The sequence below is a fragment of the Parasteatoda tepidariorum genome, chromosome 6 (genome assembly GCF_043381705.1).
Source record: "Parasteatoda tepidariorum isolate YZ-2023 chromosome 6, CAS_Ptep_4.0, whole genome shotgun sequence".
NCBI lineage: Eukaryota > Metazoa > Arthropoda > Arachnida > Araneae > Theridiidae > Parasteatoda > Parasteatoda tepidariorum.
This window is the reverse complement of record NC_092209.1, coordinates 16791880-16810935: the sequence shown is the minus strand read 5'-3', so window position 1 is coordinate 16810935 and position 19056 is coordinate 16791880. Positions and strand designations below refer to the sequence as shown.

The following is a 19056-nucleotide window of genomic DNA, read 5'->3' as shown; positions in this document are numbered from 1 at the left end:
AAAAAAAAAAAAAAAAATCAGTAGATATAGAAGAAAATTTTGTGATACATTTGCAACTCTGCTTTGAAGCTAAAGATGGTCACTTTGAAATTTTTTGTAAATACATAATTGGAAGTTATATGTATTTTAGCAATCATTAAAATTATAGTGTGTGTCCAAATTATTTTTTGTTACCCGTTTATTTTCATTTCTAAGCACATGCACTTTTTTATACATATTCTAAGTTAGAAAAAAAAATTTAATATTTTTGGTCTGAAATTTATTTTTCTCAAACTTTGCTATTTTTATTCAATAAAAATAATAAATTATATTTTTATTGTGTTGAGTACAAGAAAAACAATTATTTCCTATACATTATGTAAGTTCATAACTTTAAATTTTGAGAAAAATTTGCTTTTCCTTAAAACTATTAAATAAAATTTTTCAATATTATTATTACAATTTGGAACTCATTTAAACAAATTTATAATATACAGGTAAAAAATGCAAATTTTATTATAATTTAATCATATAAGTTCACCAAAACAAGTTTTCAATAAAAAATTAGACCTTGGTGCTAATTATTAGCCTATTAGCTCTTATATTAAAAATTAGGAAATATTTTTTAAAGGTAATACTGAGTTTCAGAATCAGGGTTGCCACAGGCGACTAAAATGCAACTATTGTTGGCATGAGGCGACTATGGTGTCTTTTTTGTTGTTGCCAGAACTGGCTAAAAAAGCAACTATTTTCAGAAAAAGGAGACTTTTCTGTACTCCTAGCTATGTTTTTTTAAGCTTAAATTAGGTTCAAAATCTGATGCCCACGATAACTTTTGAACACACTGAACTTTTTTTTCATAAAATAAAAAATTTTGAATTGTAAAAATTTGAGTCTTCACTTTTTAATTAATTCAATCTGCAGATTCCATTGTAAGTCTATTTTGTTTCTCGGTCGCGTTTACAGTAATTATTGCTTCGAAATTCCGCAAGATTTTAAAATTTTATTATATGATATTACGATGAGTGAATTTCGAATTTGAGTAATCACTTTTCACAATATATGTGTGTATATATATTTCCTAGATCAATTATTGATAAAAGGGAAAATAGTGCTAGAACATTAACGTTTAGATAAAAATTATCATATTTGCCACCAACTTGACTAAATGAATCATGGTATGTGACAATTAAGTCATTAACAAAATTTTAGTTACATTTTCGATGAATTTTTGTTTTTATTTAGGCAACTATTTTCATGCTTTAGGCCATTAAAAGCAACTATTTTGTTCATTTTTTTCTGTGGCAACCCTGGTGTATTTAATTAATTTATATCACGATTTCACCTATGCATTCATTTCCACACTGAAATTATTAATGTATTTTGCTTTGTTATTTGAATTGAGAAGCATTTTTCATTTTTCCATGGTTATATGGAAAACATGGAAATATGGATTTAAAAGATAAACAACTTACTTTTTTATATAGTTTGGTTTATTTATGAACTTTAAAAAAATAACTTAATATAGGTACTATATACAAATTAACTATGTATTACACATATTTAAGAAGCTCAGTCACATGACCCATCTTTCCATCCATGCAGCCATCTCTCGTCAACTTTAGAACAATCAAATAATGGTTTTCCTAATTTTTCATTCACTTTATTATGATATTGGCACATCCATTGTGACAGATCATGCCTACTATTGACAGCAGGTGGATCTGTTGTAAGACTAAGAAGAAAAAAACAAGTTAAAACTTTCACAATTAATATTGAAATGTAGTATCATTATCAACTAAACATATATTGAATAAGAATTTACTAAGACACAGTGCATAGTTTTCTAGTTAAAGATTTTTGATGAGAGCAAATGGTTTTTAAACATTAAGCTGTAAAAAGCGATTGCTATAGTTCATAGTTAGAAATAAATTATAGGAAACAGAAGTTGTATTTGAGAGGTAAACAATTAAAAGATTAAATAAGAAACAGGCGAAAAAAGGACCAGTAGAATTTGATCCATAAGCAGTCCAATATAATTTGGGGATTTTACCACACCTCTAAAACTATCTAAATCTGGGCACATAAGAAAGTTAAGCATTTATGATTCTCCCTTTACAGTTTTAATAAATATTTGACAGCAATATACTTATTCTATTCAGATATTTTGCCAAGCAGTCATGGTCTATATTTAGTCTAAGGTTTGTTGCTGGAGATTAGTTATTTTCGATATTTGCCGATTTACCCATTGACTTTTCTGTTTAACCGCATTTGAGGCTATCTATAATTTTTTTCATAAATGAGTCTTTTAAATGACTCTGGAAGAATGAGTTTGTTTTTTATCTAAGAAAAGGTAAAAAGCGAAGAAAAGGCAGACTCTTAGTCAAAGAGTCAGCCTTTTGATTGTCATCGATTCCTACATGCAATGAAATCCACTGAAAAATAATAATTTTATTGTGATTCTCAGGGAGATCATTGTTTGCGTTATTTTTGGGATATAATAATAATATTAAATACTATCCTGTAATAAAATACTGTTCTTATTACATATTAGGAGAGAATGTATTCTGAAAAAAAAAATCATTAAAGCACATTAAACTTTGTAGAGATACTTAAATTCTTGTCTAAAGAAAACTAAATTCTTTTTTTTATATAATTAAAGAAAAAAAAGCAAATTAACATAAAATTAGCATGTTTTTATAGTGTGCTAAATTATATTTTCATGTAAAAATTGATTAGTTATATGTACAATATTTATATAATAATTTTGTCTAAAACTCAGGGATATAAATAATCAAGAACAACTTTAAAATATGTGTAACTCAGAGTCAAATAGATGATTAATAACAAACCTATGAATCTATTATATGTGGTATATAAATCACAATTTTTTTGTTAATAAAAAATTATGTAAGCTTAAAATTTTTTATTGATCTACTAAATTTTATTTATTTCAAACTTCAATGAAATATTATAATTGATATATATTTTTTAGTATCACTACTTTTGAACATTTTAATAAATTATATTATAATATTATTCTATAAATTATATTTTTAGTATTATCGCTTATGAATATTCTAGTAAATTTCTTAAATTCGTTTTAACAGGAAAAAGTTACAATTATTCATGCAAGAAATACTAATCGTTCTTATTACAGAAACTTACTCCTTTTGCATATCTTCAGCACAAATTTTACAAGGATAAAACTTAGAAAACAATGTTATAAATGTTTTCATGTCAGTTTTCTGACCTTCAGATGGTTTGTCAGGAAAATAAGCAGCCAATGTATGTAGGAAAGACCAAGTATTTTTACCAAGTTCTTCACGATCTAAAGGGCATTCCTTAGAAACCTGAAACTAAGATATAATCACGTAAAGAAAATAAAAAACAAATTTGTAAATCAGCCATATAATAAAGTGAAAAAAACTGAGATAATTTTATGTTGGGAAAATACAAGAAACACTGAAGTATATTTATAAATCTATAAAAGTTATGGTGTAGTAATATACTTCTACTCCTTTCAAGGAACTACAGCCTGTTGCAGGCCAAAGCCATCCTAAGTAGCTTTTGCCATCTGATCACCACAGCAAAGCTCTTCGAGTTACCCTTATTTATGATATTAAATTTCTTCAGTAATATAATTAGATGAACAATTTTAATAAAGGTATTATTTTTTTTATGATGACGTGAGTCTTTGTTTATTTTTTGATGAAATGCTTTATTAATTTCATTTTTATTCAGGGTCAGAAAATCGCATGGACGAATTCACAATCTAACACTTTCGAGTCATGGTGGCTCAGGGGATAGAGCGTTCGCCTTCCAATGAGGTTCGAATCCCAGTGATGACTGGTCTATACAAATTACGCACAATAACGCATAAATATATTCTGCGGTACACGGATCAAGGGTTAGAGTCCATTTGCCATCGGGCTAACCGTGGGGTTTTTTCTCTCTATGTAACGCGAATGCATGTTAGTTCCATCAAAAAAGTCCTCCACAAAGACAGAATTTCTCTCAATGCTTGATCCAGAAGTTCCCTTGTCTTCTGAATTGGGTTCAAATTTAAAAGGATACGGAGTTAAACTATAGTAGTCTCAAACCCAAATTTGGGTCGGTTGTTCAAAAACGGATTTTAAAAAATTCAACCCAGGACCTCAAAACTTTACAAGCAGAGAAAGTTGCATATACAAGTTCTGAATTTTACTGTTTATTAGATTTTTTTTATGCAACAAGTTATACTTTTGCCCCACTAAATATTTTTAAAATTTAATTTTTTTTAAAAAATTAAATATTATTATAAAGAAAATAGATTTATATTTCTACGTATTGCATCACACACCTCTAATTTTCCATTTTCTAGAATTTTCTTATTCTGTGAATTTGATTGCTGTTTTGTCCATGTTTTAAAATCTGTACAAGCTCGACACTTTTCTGGCTTGGAATCATTATAATGGGAATATCTAGAACTCATATATAAGTTTTTAAAAGCAACTCATTAATAATACACATAAACCGGCTAACAAACTGATTGTTTTTGTTTTGATATGACTTTTAATTGAGATTGATGCCATTCCAAAGTATACGTTTATAAATATTCCAAAATTGCAATAATAAAGTCTCAAACAAATTAAATTTATGAATTATAATTCTCAAAAACTGTTTAGGATTTATAAATGTTTCCGTTTCTCAACATTTTAGAAAGTTTTTAAAATATAAAAAATATAACTGCATGAGTTCTAACCGCGTACGCTTTGTTTATTTACAAAACAGAGGATTAAAAAAAAAAAGAAAATTTTAATGAATGCTGAACTTTCAAAGTTTTAAATTTTAGTAATTTTTCGTCGAATGTTGGATTTCATAAATTTTTAGCAGTTAATATTGTCTAATCATGCCAACTGAAACAAATTACGATGATTTGATATCCTCTATTCTTTGTGGAGAAGGGAATATAATTGATTTCTTTGACAAAATGTTTGACTTTTTATACCGCAGGTGATTATTATTAATTTTATCTCGTAAAATTTCCCTTTAATTTTTATAAACTGAATCTGATTAAGTATTTAAGATTAATTTTTTCAAATTATTCTTTTTTATATTGGTTTAGGACTGACTTTTTTAAACTCAAATCTGATAGTTCTGATTTAGGTCTTGCATCTGGTGAAGCAGAAAGCATAGTGAGATCCGTAAGTAACGATTTTATATCATTTATGAATAATATCGTTCTTTAATTACATGCTAATATCATATCGTTTATTTTTTCCGTAAATTTATTATTGCTTTATTAGTTAAATGTTGTCTAAAGAATTTTAAAACTTTGATATTGTTTTTCTATTATCTTAATAGTTTGATATTTTTCTGTTTTTTTTTTTACTTATTTGAAAGAAAAATGTTTTTGTTCTAAGATAAATATTCGGTCTGACCCTTTTTTAAACATAGGACCTCCTTTTTGAACCACTTTTGCAATGTTTTGGCAATTTTCGCAATATTTTTCCCCTTTGACCCATTTTGACTTGAAAACTATTGGGAACTCTGATATTGTCTTTATTAAATAGTTGTATATTTATAATAAAATTATGCAAAAACTATAAAAGTTTTTTTTGCAAATGCTTTGTCAGAGAAATTTTTTTTATCGATAATTGTGAAAAGCAAATTGCCAAAATTTTGACCGACAGCAACGTGTTAGAAACTAAAAGAAAAAAAAAGTAAAATAATAAAATAAAATCATGAGAAAGGCTAACTTAAAGGGTATAACCTACCTCGAGCAGATCACTACATAATTTTAGATGACAGCTCAAATTCAGTCTAGAAGATTAGTAGTGGCTCCTTGGTACTTGAACCTAGATAATAAATTTTTCACTTACAAAGTTTTTTCTACTTGAACCTAGTTAATAAATTTTTTCCATCTCTCCCTATTTAAAATGTGGACAGAGAGCAGTTGTTCGAACCTCTGTCCCCAACCGTGCATGGATATTTCTGGCTCTGTAACTGCAGGAGGCTATAGATTAGAGTGAATTTTGAACCCCTAACACATGGTCAAAACAAGTATTGTCTGACCTGACACCATATTCTTGTGTGGGAAATTGATGACAAAATCAAGCCCATGTAGACCAAAAATGTCAAACAGATGTCTACTAGTCAATTTATATCTTCTAGTATTGCAACTTATTAATAGTTATATTTGGAACTTGGTTAGCGTTATGGGAGTATTCTATTCTCTAAAAAATGTGAAAGACAAAAGTTGTAGAGCAAAATCTTTGTCTAAGTTTGATGACGACTTTCTTCTAGTGGATTGATAATGACTAAATATAATGATGATTCTTAAGTATAAAATTTCTTTGAAACCTTATTAAAAACTGATTGCTTATATTTTTAATTAATCCTGTTTTTTAATACATTTTGTGAAAAAAAGAAATAATTACTTTTCAATTTATTGCAAAAGAAAAGAAAATTAACTGTTTTCATTTTTTTATAATAAAGAATGGCACTTCCACTTGTCTTATTATCTCTTCTTTGTGAAAAAAGAAGAAATTAATACTTAAAAAATAATGAAGCACGAATAGAATAATTAAAATAATGTAATAAAAACACTTTTTAAAAAAATAATGGGCTTAAAGCCAATTACATAATGTTCTTAACTTCTTTCTTCAAGTTATATCAATTATCATATTTAGTATATTTTGTTCTTTAAATGTTAAACTATCTTATCTATGAACATATATATTTATTATGTGGCACTATGAACTCCGTATTTCTGTATCAATTGGCAACATTCTAATTATTATGCATTATTTTAGGTTGTCTTAAGCAATAATTTAAATATTCTTAAAAAAATAAGGTGTACTCTTTGGTTTGCAGGACACAAGGAAATTCAAATTTTTAAAAATTTTATTGTTCTATTTTATTTATTTTTTTAAAAAATAAATAAATAAAAAAGGTGGTGGAGGTTTAAATTTTTTAGCGACATTTTCTTACGCCGGGCTAATTGAAAAGTACCAGAATTTGTTGTTATATGTTAAGTATGTATTTATTTAGACTCATTTTGTTAAATTTGCCTTCTGTAATTATTTTAGTAGCACTGAGTTGTTATATGTCAAGATGTATTTATTTAGATTAATTTTGTATTTTATGGAAATTTAAGTTTAGTTGCAAAGTAATTAATTATTTAGATTTATTTTTGATCTTTTCTAAAATGACTGTTGAAATTTTGAACTTAAACGGAGCTCCGCATACTGTCATACAAGCTATTGGTAACGGAGCTTGCCTTTTTCCATATTATGCAATACTTGAGTTATGGGTCGAGAGGTATGTGAGGATGTAGTACAAAACTTAATGGAACATTGGGATGAGTTATCTATCTTTATCTCTTGATAGAGATGGAAATAGCTGTGTACAATGCTGAAATGTCGCAAACTCATAATTACAGTGGTTTGTGTGATTAAATAGCTGATGCCCAGAGTTTAAATTATTGCTGAAATTCTGTAGATGTAGAATTTTGGCAATGTCATGCACATCTCTTGAAAATGTTTGAAATTGAAATCAAAGTACTTCCATGCAAGCGAGTGCTAGACAATGAAAATGTTTTTTTATTATATTGTTTAAACAGTTAAGAAATTAGAATTTGAAAAGTAGTCGATGAATTAGAGTATTTAAACACAGTTGTGCTGTACATTGGACTTGGTTACCATTTAAGTTTATATGTTGTAAAAGATAATTTTGAAAGGTGACCAAGCTGGTCGCCAAAAGCAACTAGTAAATGTTATTTTGTAAAGTAGGCAAATATTTTTTTTAAAAACCTTTTAATATCTGTAGGTAATTTTTTGTTCTAGGTGTTTTGCAAATATATGGAGCAATCTATTTTAGAGAAAAATATTGAAGCAACTTCAAGTTCAGAGCCAGTCATTTCAGGTGAATAAAATTGAATTTTTTTAAAACTGTAAAATAAATTGTTGCAATTTTATATTCAATTTTTTTTAAGTAAAGCATAAATTTTCTAAAATTTAATAAAATTAAATTATGAACTGGAATTTTACACAAATTAATAGCTCAACTAAAATAAAAGCATTAAGTAAGCATTAAGTAAAAAGCATTAAGTAAAAGCATTAGGAGTAAATAAAAGCATTAATCTATTATAATTTAAAGTCAGCATCATAAGTATTAGCATTAAAAAAAATATATTGAAATGTATCTAAACCATATTTGAAAATGCATGTAGAAATATATAACTTAAATCAAGAATTCTATAACTTATTACAATTACAAAAATAATTAATCTATATCCTTGTTACATCAAATTCACAAATTTTTAAAACGCTTTTGTGTGAAGATTAAATATTTATATATTGGTGTATAAAATATAATTTTAATTGATTAAATATTTATATATTGGTGTATAAAATGTAATTTTAATTGATAGGAAAAATTTGTTTGACATTTTATTATGTATTTTTCATTTATTGCATTTTTTATTATTTCTAAATTATTGCGTTTTTTAGAGTGTATTGCAGAAGAAATTGTGGTTACTTCTCCTGAACAAGTAGAATCTGAACCTAAAACTGATGACAATATAAAAACTAATGAATTAGTCAACGTAAGCAAAAGTCTGCATAACGATGATAAATCGTAAGCTGCTTTAAGTATTATACATCATCAACTAATATTTTTATTGAAATTTTTTATTTTTATTTAACTGTCTGTTGAAGAAAGACTAATTATGTTTAATAAGTTTTAATAACTTTTTTTCAACTCTGTTTCTTCATCAAAGAAATTATGTATTAATGTTATGCACATGTTTTCTATAATTTCTTACAGTCAAAACGTTAAAATTCTTAGTCAATTATTTTTACTGTTGTAGTTCCTTAAATATTTTTATAAAAAAAAAAGGTGAAATTTTTATGAAATTTCGGTTTTTTTAAGATTTTTAAAAAAAAATTCTTTTGTTTTAGTAGTAGAATAACATTACAAGTTATGATCATTATATAAAATGTACTGGAATTGTTAAAGTATAAAACTATGATTCTAATTTTGTTACTTCAAAAGAGTTAGTTTCTGTTAAAATCATCTGCCTACGAAAAAAATAAATAAATGAATGAATAAAGCACAATCGCATACATACCTGCAATATATTTTATGCATCTTTTTAGTGATCATAAAACACCTTTGATGGATCCAGATTCATATAATGGAGCCAGCTATGAAGGATACTCTTGGGCACAAACCATTAAAGATGCAGATGTTCGAATCAAAGTATATTTTTCTATTGCATTTATTAAAATAATATGCATGATAATAACGATAACACGCAATAATACATGTAATGAAAAATCAATGATCCTTGCAAATATTCAATATTGCTATAGTATTTTTTAAAATTTTAATTTATAAGTCTTTTTCATTCTTTATTCGTTTCTAAAATAACATATAAAGCAATCTGCTTATGTATGTAGAGTAGGGGTGCACAACCTTTTTGAGTGAAGGGCCACATGCGCTGCAGATTGACTAACGAAGGGCCGCATGCCAAAGGGAACACCCAAAGTATTTAGACAAACATATTCATAGCAATTTTAGGTAGTAATTGTTATAAAAACATTGTTCTAACCACTAAATTCTTTTTCTAAGTTAACCTTNGTTACGAACTATTTATTAAAGCTTATCTATCTATATAATTTATCAAAAAGCAATTATAGTGATTTACAATGTAAATTTTACTAGAGTGTAAGTTATTTTATTGTTTTATTTAAACACTTTTGAACATTGGTAACAGAGGCAAAGATAAGTTAATATTTTATTTATTTTTCTATTTTATGATCCAAATCAAAAAGGGCACTGTTGTTTTAAGTTTTAAGGACAAGAAACATTTCAATGGCAGCTAAAATTTTTATTAATAGTAATTCAAAAAAATTTTTTTAAGAAATTTTTTTTAAAATGTCTTTTTATTTTGAAAGTGACTCTAATTGGTAATGAGATATAATTTGCTAATTCTACAATTCAATAAAGCTCATGTCATGAAAATACAATGTCATGAAAATACAATTTGCATTTATACAATCTTGCATGTGTTTTATTATTTCAATTTAACAGTATTTTTAATTCTAAAATGTTTCGTTTTTAGGGCTCCATATGAAGCAATCTGCAGAATCATTATAGAATTTAGTTATTATAGTCAAAAATGTATTTTATGGTAATTTTTAGTTTTAACATTTCATTTGTTAAAAATAATACAACTCATTTAAGGATTTATTTGTCTGTAGTTGCAAGTAAAATTAATCGGGTTTGTAAGTTTATTTTCCATTATAATTTATGAACTTCTAATACAGTCAAACCCCGCTATAGTGAACCTTCAAGGAAAAGAAATTTCAGTTCACTATATCCGCAACGCAGGCAATTTAACTAATGGCTCACAAACTCCTTCCTTTTATTACACATTATTCAAATAAATGACTGAAAAATATTATGTAGTAGAAAAATTTTTTTTATTTTTCATTACTCTTCGTCTTGCGTACAAAAAAAGTTAGTAATCTTTAGCTGATGAGCAATCCTCAACATCAGCTGTGGAAACATTTCTCGACTCTCAGATAAATTTTCCTGAATTTCTGTTATTCCGCTTTTTAAACCTGTCTAACCAGCCATTCGAGCACATGAAAGTAGTCTCATAAAATCACTTAGCAAATTAACCCACATTTGACCAGATTACGGCTTCTTCGAATGGTGAACCACTTCAGTAATGCTTCTTCAACATCCTTGTGTTCTGCTTTTCTCAACTTTTTTCTGCCATCTAAATATTTTTCATGAGCAGAAATTATTAGCTGCCTATTTTTCCATATGTTACAAACTTCAGATTTGGATAGTTTATATTCCCTGAAAATTTAAAAGAAAAAAAAATGAAGAAAAAAATCAGTCGAAGACAAAAAAAAGTTCATTATATCCAACTTCCTCACTTTTTTGGTTCACTATATCCACAAAAAATAACATTATGCGTGTATAGCAAGGCACAGGACCGAAAATTTGGTTCACTGTATCCGGAAGTTCACTATAAGCCATGTTCACTATAGCGGGGTTTGACTGTATAAATAAAGAAACAAGATGCTGAATTATTTTGAGTATTCTTAGTAAAACTGAGATCTTTTTATTCTCTTCTAGGTTCCAAATCATGTAACAACTGGGAAAAAAATCCGTGTACTGATTCAACACACTCATTTAAAAGCAGAATATCTTAATAATGATGAATGGGTTATTTTAAAAGATAACGATTTATCATGGAGAATCAATGTTGAAGAATCAACATGGACCTTAGTTCCACGTGAACATATTCATGTATGATGCATTTAATGAAAAGGTTTATTTTTATGCGTTCTCATTATAAGGTTTCATTTTGTTTAGAAGCTTTGCTGTAAGTTTTTAATCTTAGATAACTAAATATGTGTCAAATATATTCATAACGTTTGCTAAGTTAAGATGTTACCCTTGGTTAAATTATATAATAGTTTAAACTTATGATGATTAACTATGTTTTATTAAATACTAACGAAATAAATAGTAAATAGTTTTTGATTCCATAAGTGTTGAGAAAAATTTATGAGTACTTATGCCTGCTGGTACTACAGTGAACTTATGTCTTAAAAAATTATATAACAGGATGCTCTTTGCGTGAAAAACAACCCTTTACATCTGTTTTTCAAAATTTAAAGTTTGGAGAAAAGTGAGATCAAATAAACTTTGTTTAAATCACAGCGTTTCAAATATGGAAAAATTCTTTTTAAAATATCAAAATACAAGCAAATTATTGCAGGATTGCTTCATTACCGGTTTAATCTTGTCTTAATTCGTTTACATTTTGATTTTTTGAGGAAAAAATTTTCTGCATTTGAAACTTTATGGTTTACTTTAGGTTTACCTGATTTTAGTTTTTCTGTTCTGTGAGGATCATTTTTTAAGTAAGAATTGTTTTGTAATAGAGTAAAGGAAACTTTATTTATGAGCATAATTGTAGAGTTGAGAGTTGACGACCTTGAACTGACGTCATTTGACGGAATGAGCTGATTCAATGTGTAATCTGTTCTTACTTCAAAAAGACCCTTGTACTTACTTATGTAGGTGAAGGAGAATTTGCTATGCATGGTTTCTCACAAAATAAAGCAGCCTCTCAACAACTTTCCATCTTCTTAAAATTACCGATGTTAAATTTTATCACTTATCTATATTTTAATCATCTATGAATTTGAGGCATGTAATTTTCTATTATTTTTTTACTTTCAATTTTAAAATTTTTATTAAAAATATTAAATAGTTAATAGCTTTAGTTGTTAATTTTTAAAAAAATTTGTTTATAGCATTTTTTGTTGTTGAAATTAACATAAAATTAATTCTTATACTGGGATACCTGCACGTGACGAAGTGTGGTTATCTTGATTGGTTGTTGAAACAAGGTATTTGTTTATGATAGCAACTGTTTTTTTTCCAATTTCAAAAAAGCAAAGCCTGTTAAGTAGTAATTCTCCAACGAAGAATTAATTATATCTATTGTTAACAAATTTTTGAAAATTAGATTTATGTAGCTTAATTTACCATGAACTTTTAAATATATAAACTTAATAAATATTTCTAATATTTGATAAGAATAGCATAACTTAAATTTCAATAACTTTATGTCTCTACTTTTTTTCATGTAATCAATGCGGTGATTTATTTTAGATATGCGTCCAAAAAGTGCAGGAGCGGTGGTGGGATTCATTTTTTGTCGATGAGCCAAAAATTGATTTGAAATCTATAGATCCGTCAATACCTTTTGAAGAACTTGATGAAGCAGCCCAAGCTAAGATTAATGAGCTAATGTTTAATCAACACCAAAAAAGATTGGGTAAACCTACAATCGAACAAAGTGTAAGTATATAGCTGTATTTTTATTTATTACAGTTTATGAGATATTTCAGTTAGTGGCTTATATGTTTTATTTGTTAATGATTTCAACATTTCATTAAGTAACCACGCATTGTTTCTTATGATGCTTGTATTTTCTTTATTAATTTGAATGTAAAGTAATATAGTAAAGACACTTCTTATTTAAGGTAGTTTAATTTTAAACAATAATTCTTTCAAACATGTTTCCTTATCTTTTAAATGTTGATGCATTGTTTTCTGAATTATGTACAAAGTTAGCAGATTACACAGAATATAATTAGCTACAGTAATAATTAATTGTTCATTAATGTTAAAAAACGAATTTTAGGTGATTAAATAAAATTAAATAATTCTAAAGAAAACAAATTTTTTTCATATGGAGAAAAATTGCATAACATTTTAAATCCTTGTTTGAATGTGTTAGGAAAAAACATATGCAGTAGTTTTAGTTGATATTCAATCTTAGTTGATGTTTCCTTTTTCTTAGAATATTGAAAATATTTTTTATTTTTATATAAATTCTTTTTTAGAATAATGAGAAACTTGTCAATACTTTATAATTTTTTTATAAAATCAAAAATATATTTAAAAATTATTTGTAAATGCTATTGTAAATACAATTGCATTGATGCATTGTTTTTTTTAAAAAGAATGTGTACTAATTTTTATCTAGTTTAAATGCTTAAATAGTTAATGCTTATTCTTTATATGTTAAAGTAAAAGTTTATCTCAAAACACAGTTACCTAAGTTGGTCTTGGCAGAACTGTTTTATAATTTTTTTATTTGATAATTTTATAATATCACTAATATAAATTTCTATGTATAACCTATTCAAGTGAATGAGCTATTTTATTACACACTTCAAATGTTAAATAGAATTCAGTTTTAAGCATTCTCAATTTATTATGATTTCTTAGATATAAGTATAGTTTAGTCGAATTACAATTTATTTATCCATCTTGTTTTTATTTTAATGCAACTGTAGAAAAAAATGTTGCTGTTATCGTGTTGGACCTTTATGAATGTTAGAACTATTAAACAATTATTTATAAATAAATCTGTTCTTTATATTTTATAATCTTACTTCTTAGTTAAGTTTTATGTATAGCTTAAATCATTTAAAAAAATGAGTTAATTTACAGCAGGGTTTCCGCTACGGTAGCTTTTTTCGCAAAATGCGAAAAGACCCCTCAAAAATGCTAAAATTCAACAAAGCATTTTCCCATTTTTGCTAAAAGATTTTTACTAAATTCCATTAAAAAAAAAGCTTCCGCGAAAAACCATGACGCTAACATCCATGAAAAAAAGTTGATCAAACAAGAAGGAGAAAAAATCTAAATATCTTTCGCAAGAAGAACCATGACGCTAGCGTTNAATTTATTATGATTTCTTAGGTATAAGTATAGTTTAGTCGAATTACAATTTATTTATCCATCTTGCTTTTAATTTAATGCAACTGTAGAAAAAAATGTTGCTGTTATCGTGTTGGACCTTTATAAATGTTAGAACTATTAAACAATTATTTATAAATAAATCTGCACTTTATATTTTATAATCTTACTTCTTAGTTAAGTTTTTATGTATAGCTTAAATCATTAAAAAAATGAGTTAATTTACAGCTGATTTTACTTTAAACATTACAAGTATAATTCTCTTATTTATCAAAGCATACCTATGTATACTTTTGATATAAATTATATTTAAATTGAATCACAATTTACTTGAAGGATTTTTTTTTCATTTTAATACAGCTATAGAAAAAAAATGCTGGTGTTATCCTGTTGGATATTCACGAATGTTAGAACTATCAAACAATTATTGATAAATAAATATGTACTTTACATTTTAAAATCCCATACATACATACATAGCTTAAACATAGCTTGTACATAGCTTAAATCTATAAAAAAATGTTTTATAGCTTATTTTATTTTAAACATTATGGCTAATTCCCATATTTATCAAGAGATACCTAATTCAGTTTTATTTCTTAGATAAAAATTACATTTAAATTGAATTGTAATTTACTCAAATGATTTATTTTCTTTTTAATACAACTGTAGAAAAAAAAGTTGATTCTTTGAATGTCTAAAGTTTACTAGTTTTGAGCTGTAATGATACATTTTACTAACAAATACTTATATACAGTGAAACCTCCAGGAAAGACCACCGCTATTTACGAGCACTTTTGTGAGGGCAGAAATTTTTACATAGACTTTGTGTTAAAGAAAACCTTTTGGAGAGACCATCAAAACCTCTCCCATCGACCGGGTAAACATCTGCACCAAACATGAAAAAATATCAAAACAAAAAATTTAACAAACCAAATAAGTAGATTAAATTGTATTCAAAATATTTGTGTGAGACTCTTAGAGGCTTTTTTTGGCGATACAACCTAATGTTGCAGTCATCAGTGTTGCATACAACCTAATGTTGCATTGTAATCTTGATGCTATCAATGATTTACTTTTAGAGTTGAAAGTTAAATTCGAAAGAAAAAAAAGTAATTTTATAAAAAACAAGCATCACAAATGAACAAACCTCTTCATATCTTTTAAAACTAACTATGATATAAAATTAAAAGCAAACTTAAACAAAAAAACATAATTGTTAATTTATTTAAAATAGTTTTTTCATTCATAATTGATAAATTTTTTTCCCACATAATTATTTCAGTTAGGATAATTTTTATTGATGCTAAATTTTAATCATTGATCTGTATTTTCATGATGACAACAACAGAAGTGGTATTTCTGTACCAAGAAAATGACACTGACTAAAATTAAAATTGTTTGTGAAAAATCGTGTACCTTTGATAACAATTTTGATGTCAATGGAGGTAACCTCTAAGGACGACCAACCTCCATCTAGGACCATTTTACTGTGGAATGGAGAGTGGCCATTCCCGAGAAGTTTCATTGTATTTGAGTAGCTTTAGTAACTTTCTAGATAAGTTAATAACTTTTTTCTTCTTCTCTATTTCATCAGAAACTGCAGAATGTTCTGAAAGAAGCTTGGGACTGTGAAGGCTCCCCTTTCAAAGGTCAACCATTTGATCCAACTGTTGTTGATATACAGAATTCAGAAAATGCTTTAATAGGGCATTAGAGGTAATTTGTGTTTATTATCTTAAAATATACTTTTAACTCCATTACATTGTGCGTAGTTGTGTTAGTTTTATATTAAAGAATATTAACTTTGTGTTAGAAAATATCTAAGATTATATGAGATATATATGACATTGAAAATAGGTAAAACAAATTATAATGCATAAATTTCAAAATAATTTATTTTTTATATCAATAATGTGGTTACCACCTGTGTTTTGAACTAAAACCTTATAAAACTTTCAAACAGACAATGAAATAGAACTAATTATATTGTTTGAAGTTAATTATATTGTTATCACACTTAGACCTTAGTTTTCAGTGCAAAATATTTTAACTTTATTCAAAATCTTCATAAAAATTTACAAAGAATTCTATAATGAGCTTTTTTTTTGTAATGTGTGTTAGTGTAAAGAAATTTTCTCAAGATCTTTTTGTTCTTCATGAAATGCATTTAAATTGAATGAAAATTTTGAAAGGCAAGAAAATTCTGGCAAAAACAATTAATAATTCGAAATTTAATATCTTTAGCTGAATTTATTTGTGTTAAAAATATAATTTATCGAAATAAAAAAAAGTTAAGGTAATCAAGTATTAAAAAAAATAATTTTACTTTTGTTTCAGGAAATTACTTTTGGTTTTGATTTTTTCTGTTAGCTTATGGAAAAAAAAAACTATAACTTCATTTCTAAACATTTGAGTTCAAATTTTTAAAAGGTTTTGGACTGCTAAGAGAGTGAAGTTGAAATATTAATAATAATAAAAAAAAGCAATAAAAATAAATATTTCCACCGAAATTGCTGATTTTCAACCTTATTATAGCTTAAATGATAAGTTTTTGTAAGGTTCGTACTCTAGTTTTATTCTTTGTTCAAAATTTTTTCGATGAAAGAATTAAAAATATTTCATATCAGTCAACGCTGATTATAACGACATCATTCATAGTTAATTCTGCAGTAGCTACATCTTCTAATCGTGAGTGATTCATAGATTCATTTCTAGCTTAAAAATACTAAATTAAGTTTAACAAAGAAATATTTTACTTTAATAAAAATTAAGTAACTCAAAGCCATTTGGACAATTGTTATTTAGCAAAATCTAGACAATTTAAATAAACCACCTGGGCAATTTAAATAAACCAATCAAGAGAATTAAAATTTTACAAAAAATTGAGTACTTGATCATAGACCAATACTACCTTGGTAAAGAACCTAGGGGGTTATGGCCCCCTTCCTCAGGCATGTGATTCTTCTGACTTTAGGCAGAATTTCTGACTTTCCTTTTTTCTTGATATTTCTACATTATTTTGTTGTTTTACTGTATTCTTTTTAATCATGATTTATGAAAAAAGCTTAATGGCTAGTTGGATTGTCAATGAATACATATAGTTAAAAAAAATATAACTCATATAGTAAATAATTTCCTTTTTTTTCTTTTTGTGCTATATAGTTGCACATGCTTTTTTTTCTGTTTTTTTTTCCTTCTATGATTTGAGTCAATCAGTATTTTCAAAAACTTTTTGTTCTTTACTCACATTTTTCTTCATTCTGAAAAATTCCACATTTTACCCTTTAATGCAGATGTGGCACTTCTGTCCTTTTTATGTATTTTTTTCTTCTGATGTTCTAATTACAAGTAAAAATATATTTTCATGTTTTTTTGTTGTAAAACATATTATAATAGTTACTGAAAAAATCTGTTAGATTATCAGAATCATCCAAAAAAAAAAGTAGTTGGAATTATTTTGCCATCCACATTCAAACATTTATAAATAATTAGTGTTGTAAATTAAAGGAATTTCAATGATGAATAACTGTTTCTCTTAGATCTAAATAACTGCAAATTTGAAAAATTATTGTTTGGATGTCAGTTTTGTTTAGAAGATTTTACCTTTAACGCAAAAAAGACACCACTGTTTCATGCTGTATTACATAACAATAAAGGATTAAAACGTTAAATTCTCACTTAATTTTTCGCTTATTTCTCACTTATTTTGACTTAATACAAAATAATGAAAAAAGTATGAAAAATATCTTAAATAAAAATTCTACATATGAGGGTTATTATGGGGATAACATCTTAAGAGATAGTAGTTTTGCATAATTTTTTTGAAATCTTTGCTAATCAAATAGCCAAATTTCGTTTACTGGTTTGGAATTAACTGCGCTATGGGGAGGTTCTAATGGTGGTTAAATTAACATTGTGACCATAGAACTACAAACAGCTATATAATATCAACCATTATAATAAAAGGGTTGCTGAAATGGGGTCATACTAATGAGCTTAGGTCGTATGTCCTTCAAATTTCTCCTTTTATTAAAATATATTTATTTAAATTAAGTTAAGATATTTATTATTATTTTAGCTTAATATGAATATCTTTAATTATAAAACAGTAATGAGAAAAGTCTTAAAATAACATTAAAAAATTATATTGCGGCAATATAATTATTGTGGGTATTTATTATGCTATCAAATTAATATAAAAATGGTAAATAGCTTTTAATTTCAGATTGAAGTGAGCACATCATTCCTGATCTCAAAATACAAGCTGAGCTTCCTGTTTACTTTTGTTTTTTCGAAGAAGATATTTATTGTATACAAGTTTTATTGCATTTTAAAAATTAAATAAACTTTTTATTTCTGTTTTTCTTCGTTGATCATAATTCTTATGTGTTCTCATGTTACATACAATAAGTTTAGAATTAGTAGTAATGATTGTTTTGTACATTGCACCAAAAAAACAAACTACCCTGAATAGCTTGATCTAATGATCGGATCTTCACATTCTAGAACCTAATCTTAATGATTCTAGGGAGTGACCTCAAATATGCTAATTCATTAGTGCACACAATATATTAAATTACGAAATCAGATACAAAAATGTACTTTTTTTTGAATAAACATAATTTTTTTCCCCAAAGGATTTGGATTCCTGACCCCCGAAATTCATGGATTAGCCACAATCTGAGAAATATGGCCGCAATAGTTTGATCAGAAGGACGGTCTAAAGATTGAACCCTTTAATTTTACATTACTTTTGCATATCTTGCTATATCTCAAGAACTTCTT

General features: G+C 26.4%; 2 protein-coding genes across 4 annotated transcripts; one reads left to right on the top strand and one right to left on the bottom strand.

Moving 5' to 3' along the window:
• Positions 1 to 1442: 1442 nt before the first annotated feature.
• On the bottom strand, positions 1443 to 4758 carry LOC107446755 (Evr1_Alr domain-containing protein Alr). 2 transcript variants are annotated; one of them, XM_016061505.3, is made up of 3 exons: positions 4322 to 4546; positions 3148 to 3332; positions 1443 to 1714 (listed from the first exon to the last, which is right to left on the bottom strand). In XM_016061505.3, exons 1-3 carry the CDS (start codon positions 4451 to 4453, stop codon positions 1552 to 1554), a joined length of 480 nt encoding a protein of 159 aa, XP_015916991.1. In that variant the 5' UTR covers positions 4454 to 4546; the 3' UTR covers positions 1443 to 1551. The 2 variants fall into 2 exon arrangements, with proteins under 2 accessions (XP_015916991.1, XP_015916990.1); XM_016061504.3 differs by having other exon boundaries at positions 1444 to 1714; positions 3148 to 3338; positions 4322 to 4758.
• Positions 4581 to 18636, top strand: LOC107446758 (nudC domain-containing protein 3). Of its 2 annotated transcripts, none has more exons than XM_016061502.4 (9): positions 4581 to 4974; positions 5087 to 5165; positions 7809 to 7887; positions 8475 to 8601; positions 9123 to 9225; positions 11119 to 11292; positions 12670 to 12858; positions 15866 to 15987; positions 18497 to 18636. In XM_016061502.4, exons 1-8 carry the CDS (start codon positions 4871 to 4873, stop codon positions 15983 to 15985), a joined length of 975 nt encoding a protein of 324 aa, XP_015916988.1. In that variant the 5' UTR covers positions 4581 to 4870; the 3' UTR covers positions 15986 to 15987; positions 18497 to 18636. The 2 variants fall into 2 exon arrangements, with proteins under 2 accessions (XP_015916988.1, XP_015916989.1); XM_016061503.4 differs by having other exon boundaries at positions 4738 to 4974; positions 18484 to 18636.
• Positions 18637 to 19056: the final 420 nt, after the last annotated feature.

Coding starts and splice junctions, on each gene's coding strand:
- LOC107446758 (XM_016061502.4), top strand. CDS start 4,871: ATGCCAACTGAAACAAATTACGATGATTTGATATCCTCTATTCTTTGT. Junction 4,975..5,086: donor TTTGACTTTTTATACCGCAG/GTGATTATTATT, acceptor ATATTGGTTTAG/GACTGACTTTTTTAAACTCA. Junction 7,888..8,474: donor TTCAGAGCCAGTCATTTCAG/GTGAATAAAATT, acceptor TGCGTTTTTTAG/AGTGTATTGCAGAAGAAATT.
- LOC107446755 (XM_016061504.3), bottom strand. CDS start 4,453: ATGAGTTCTAGATATTCCCATTATAATGATTCCAAGCCAGAAAAGTGT. Junction 3,339..4,321: donor TAGAAAATGGAAAATTAGAG/GTGTGTGATGCA, acceptor ATTATATCTTAG/TTTCAGGTTTCTAAGGAATG. Junction 1,715..3,147: donor GCTGAAGATATGCAAAAGGA/GTAAGTTTCTGT, acceptor TTTTCTTCTTAG/TCTTACAACAGATCCACCTG.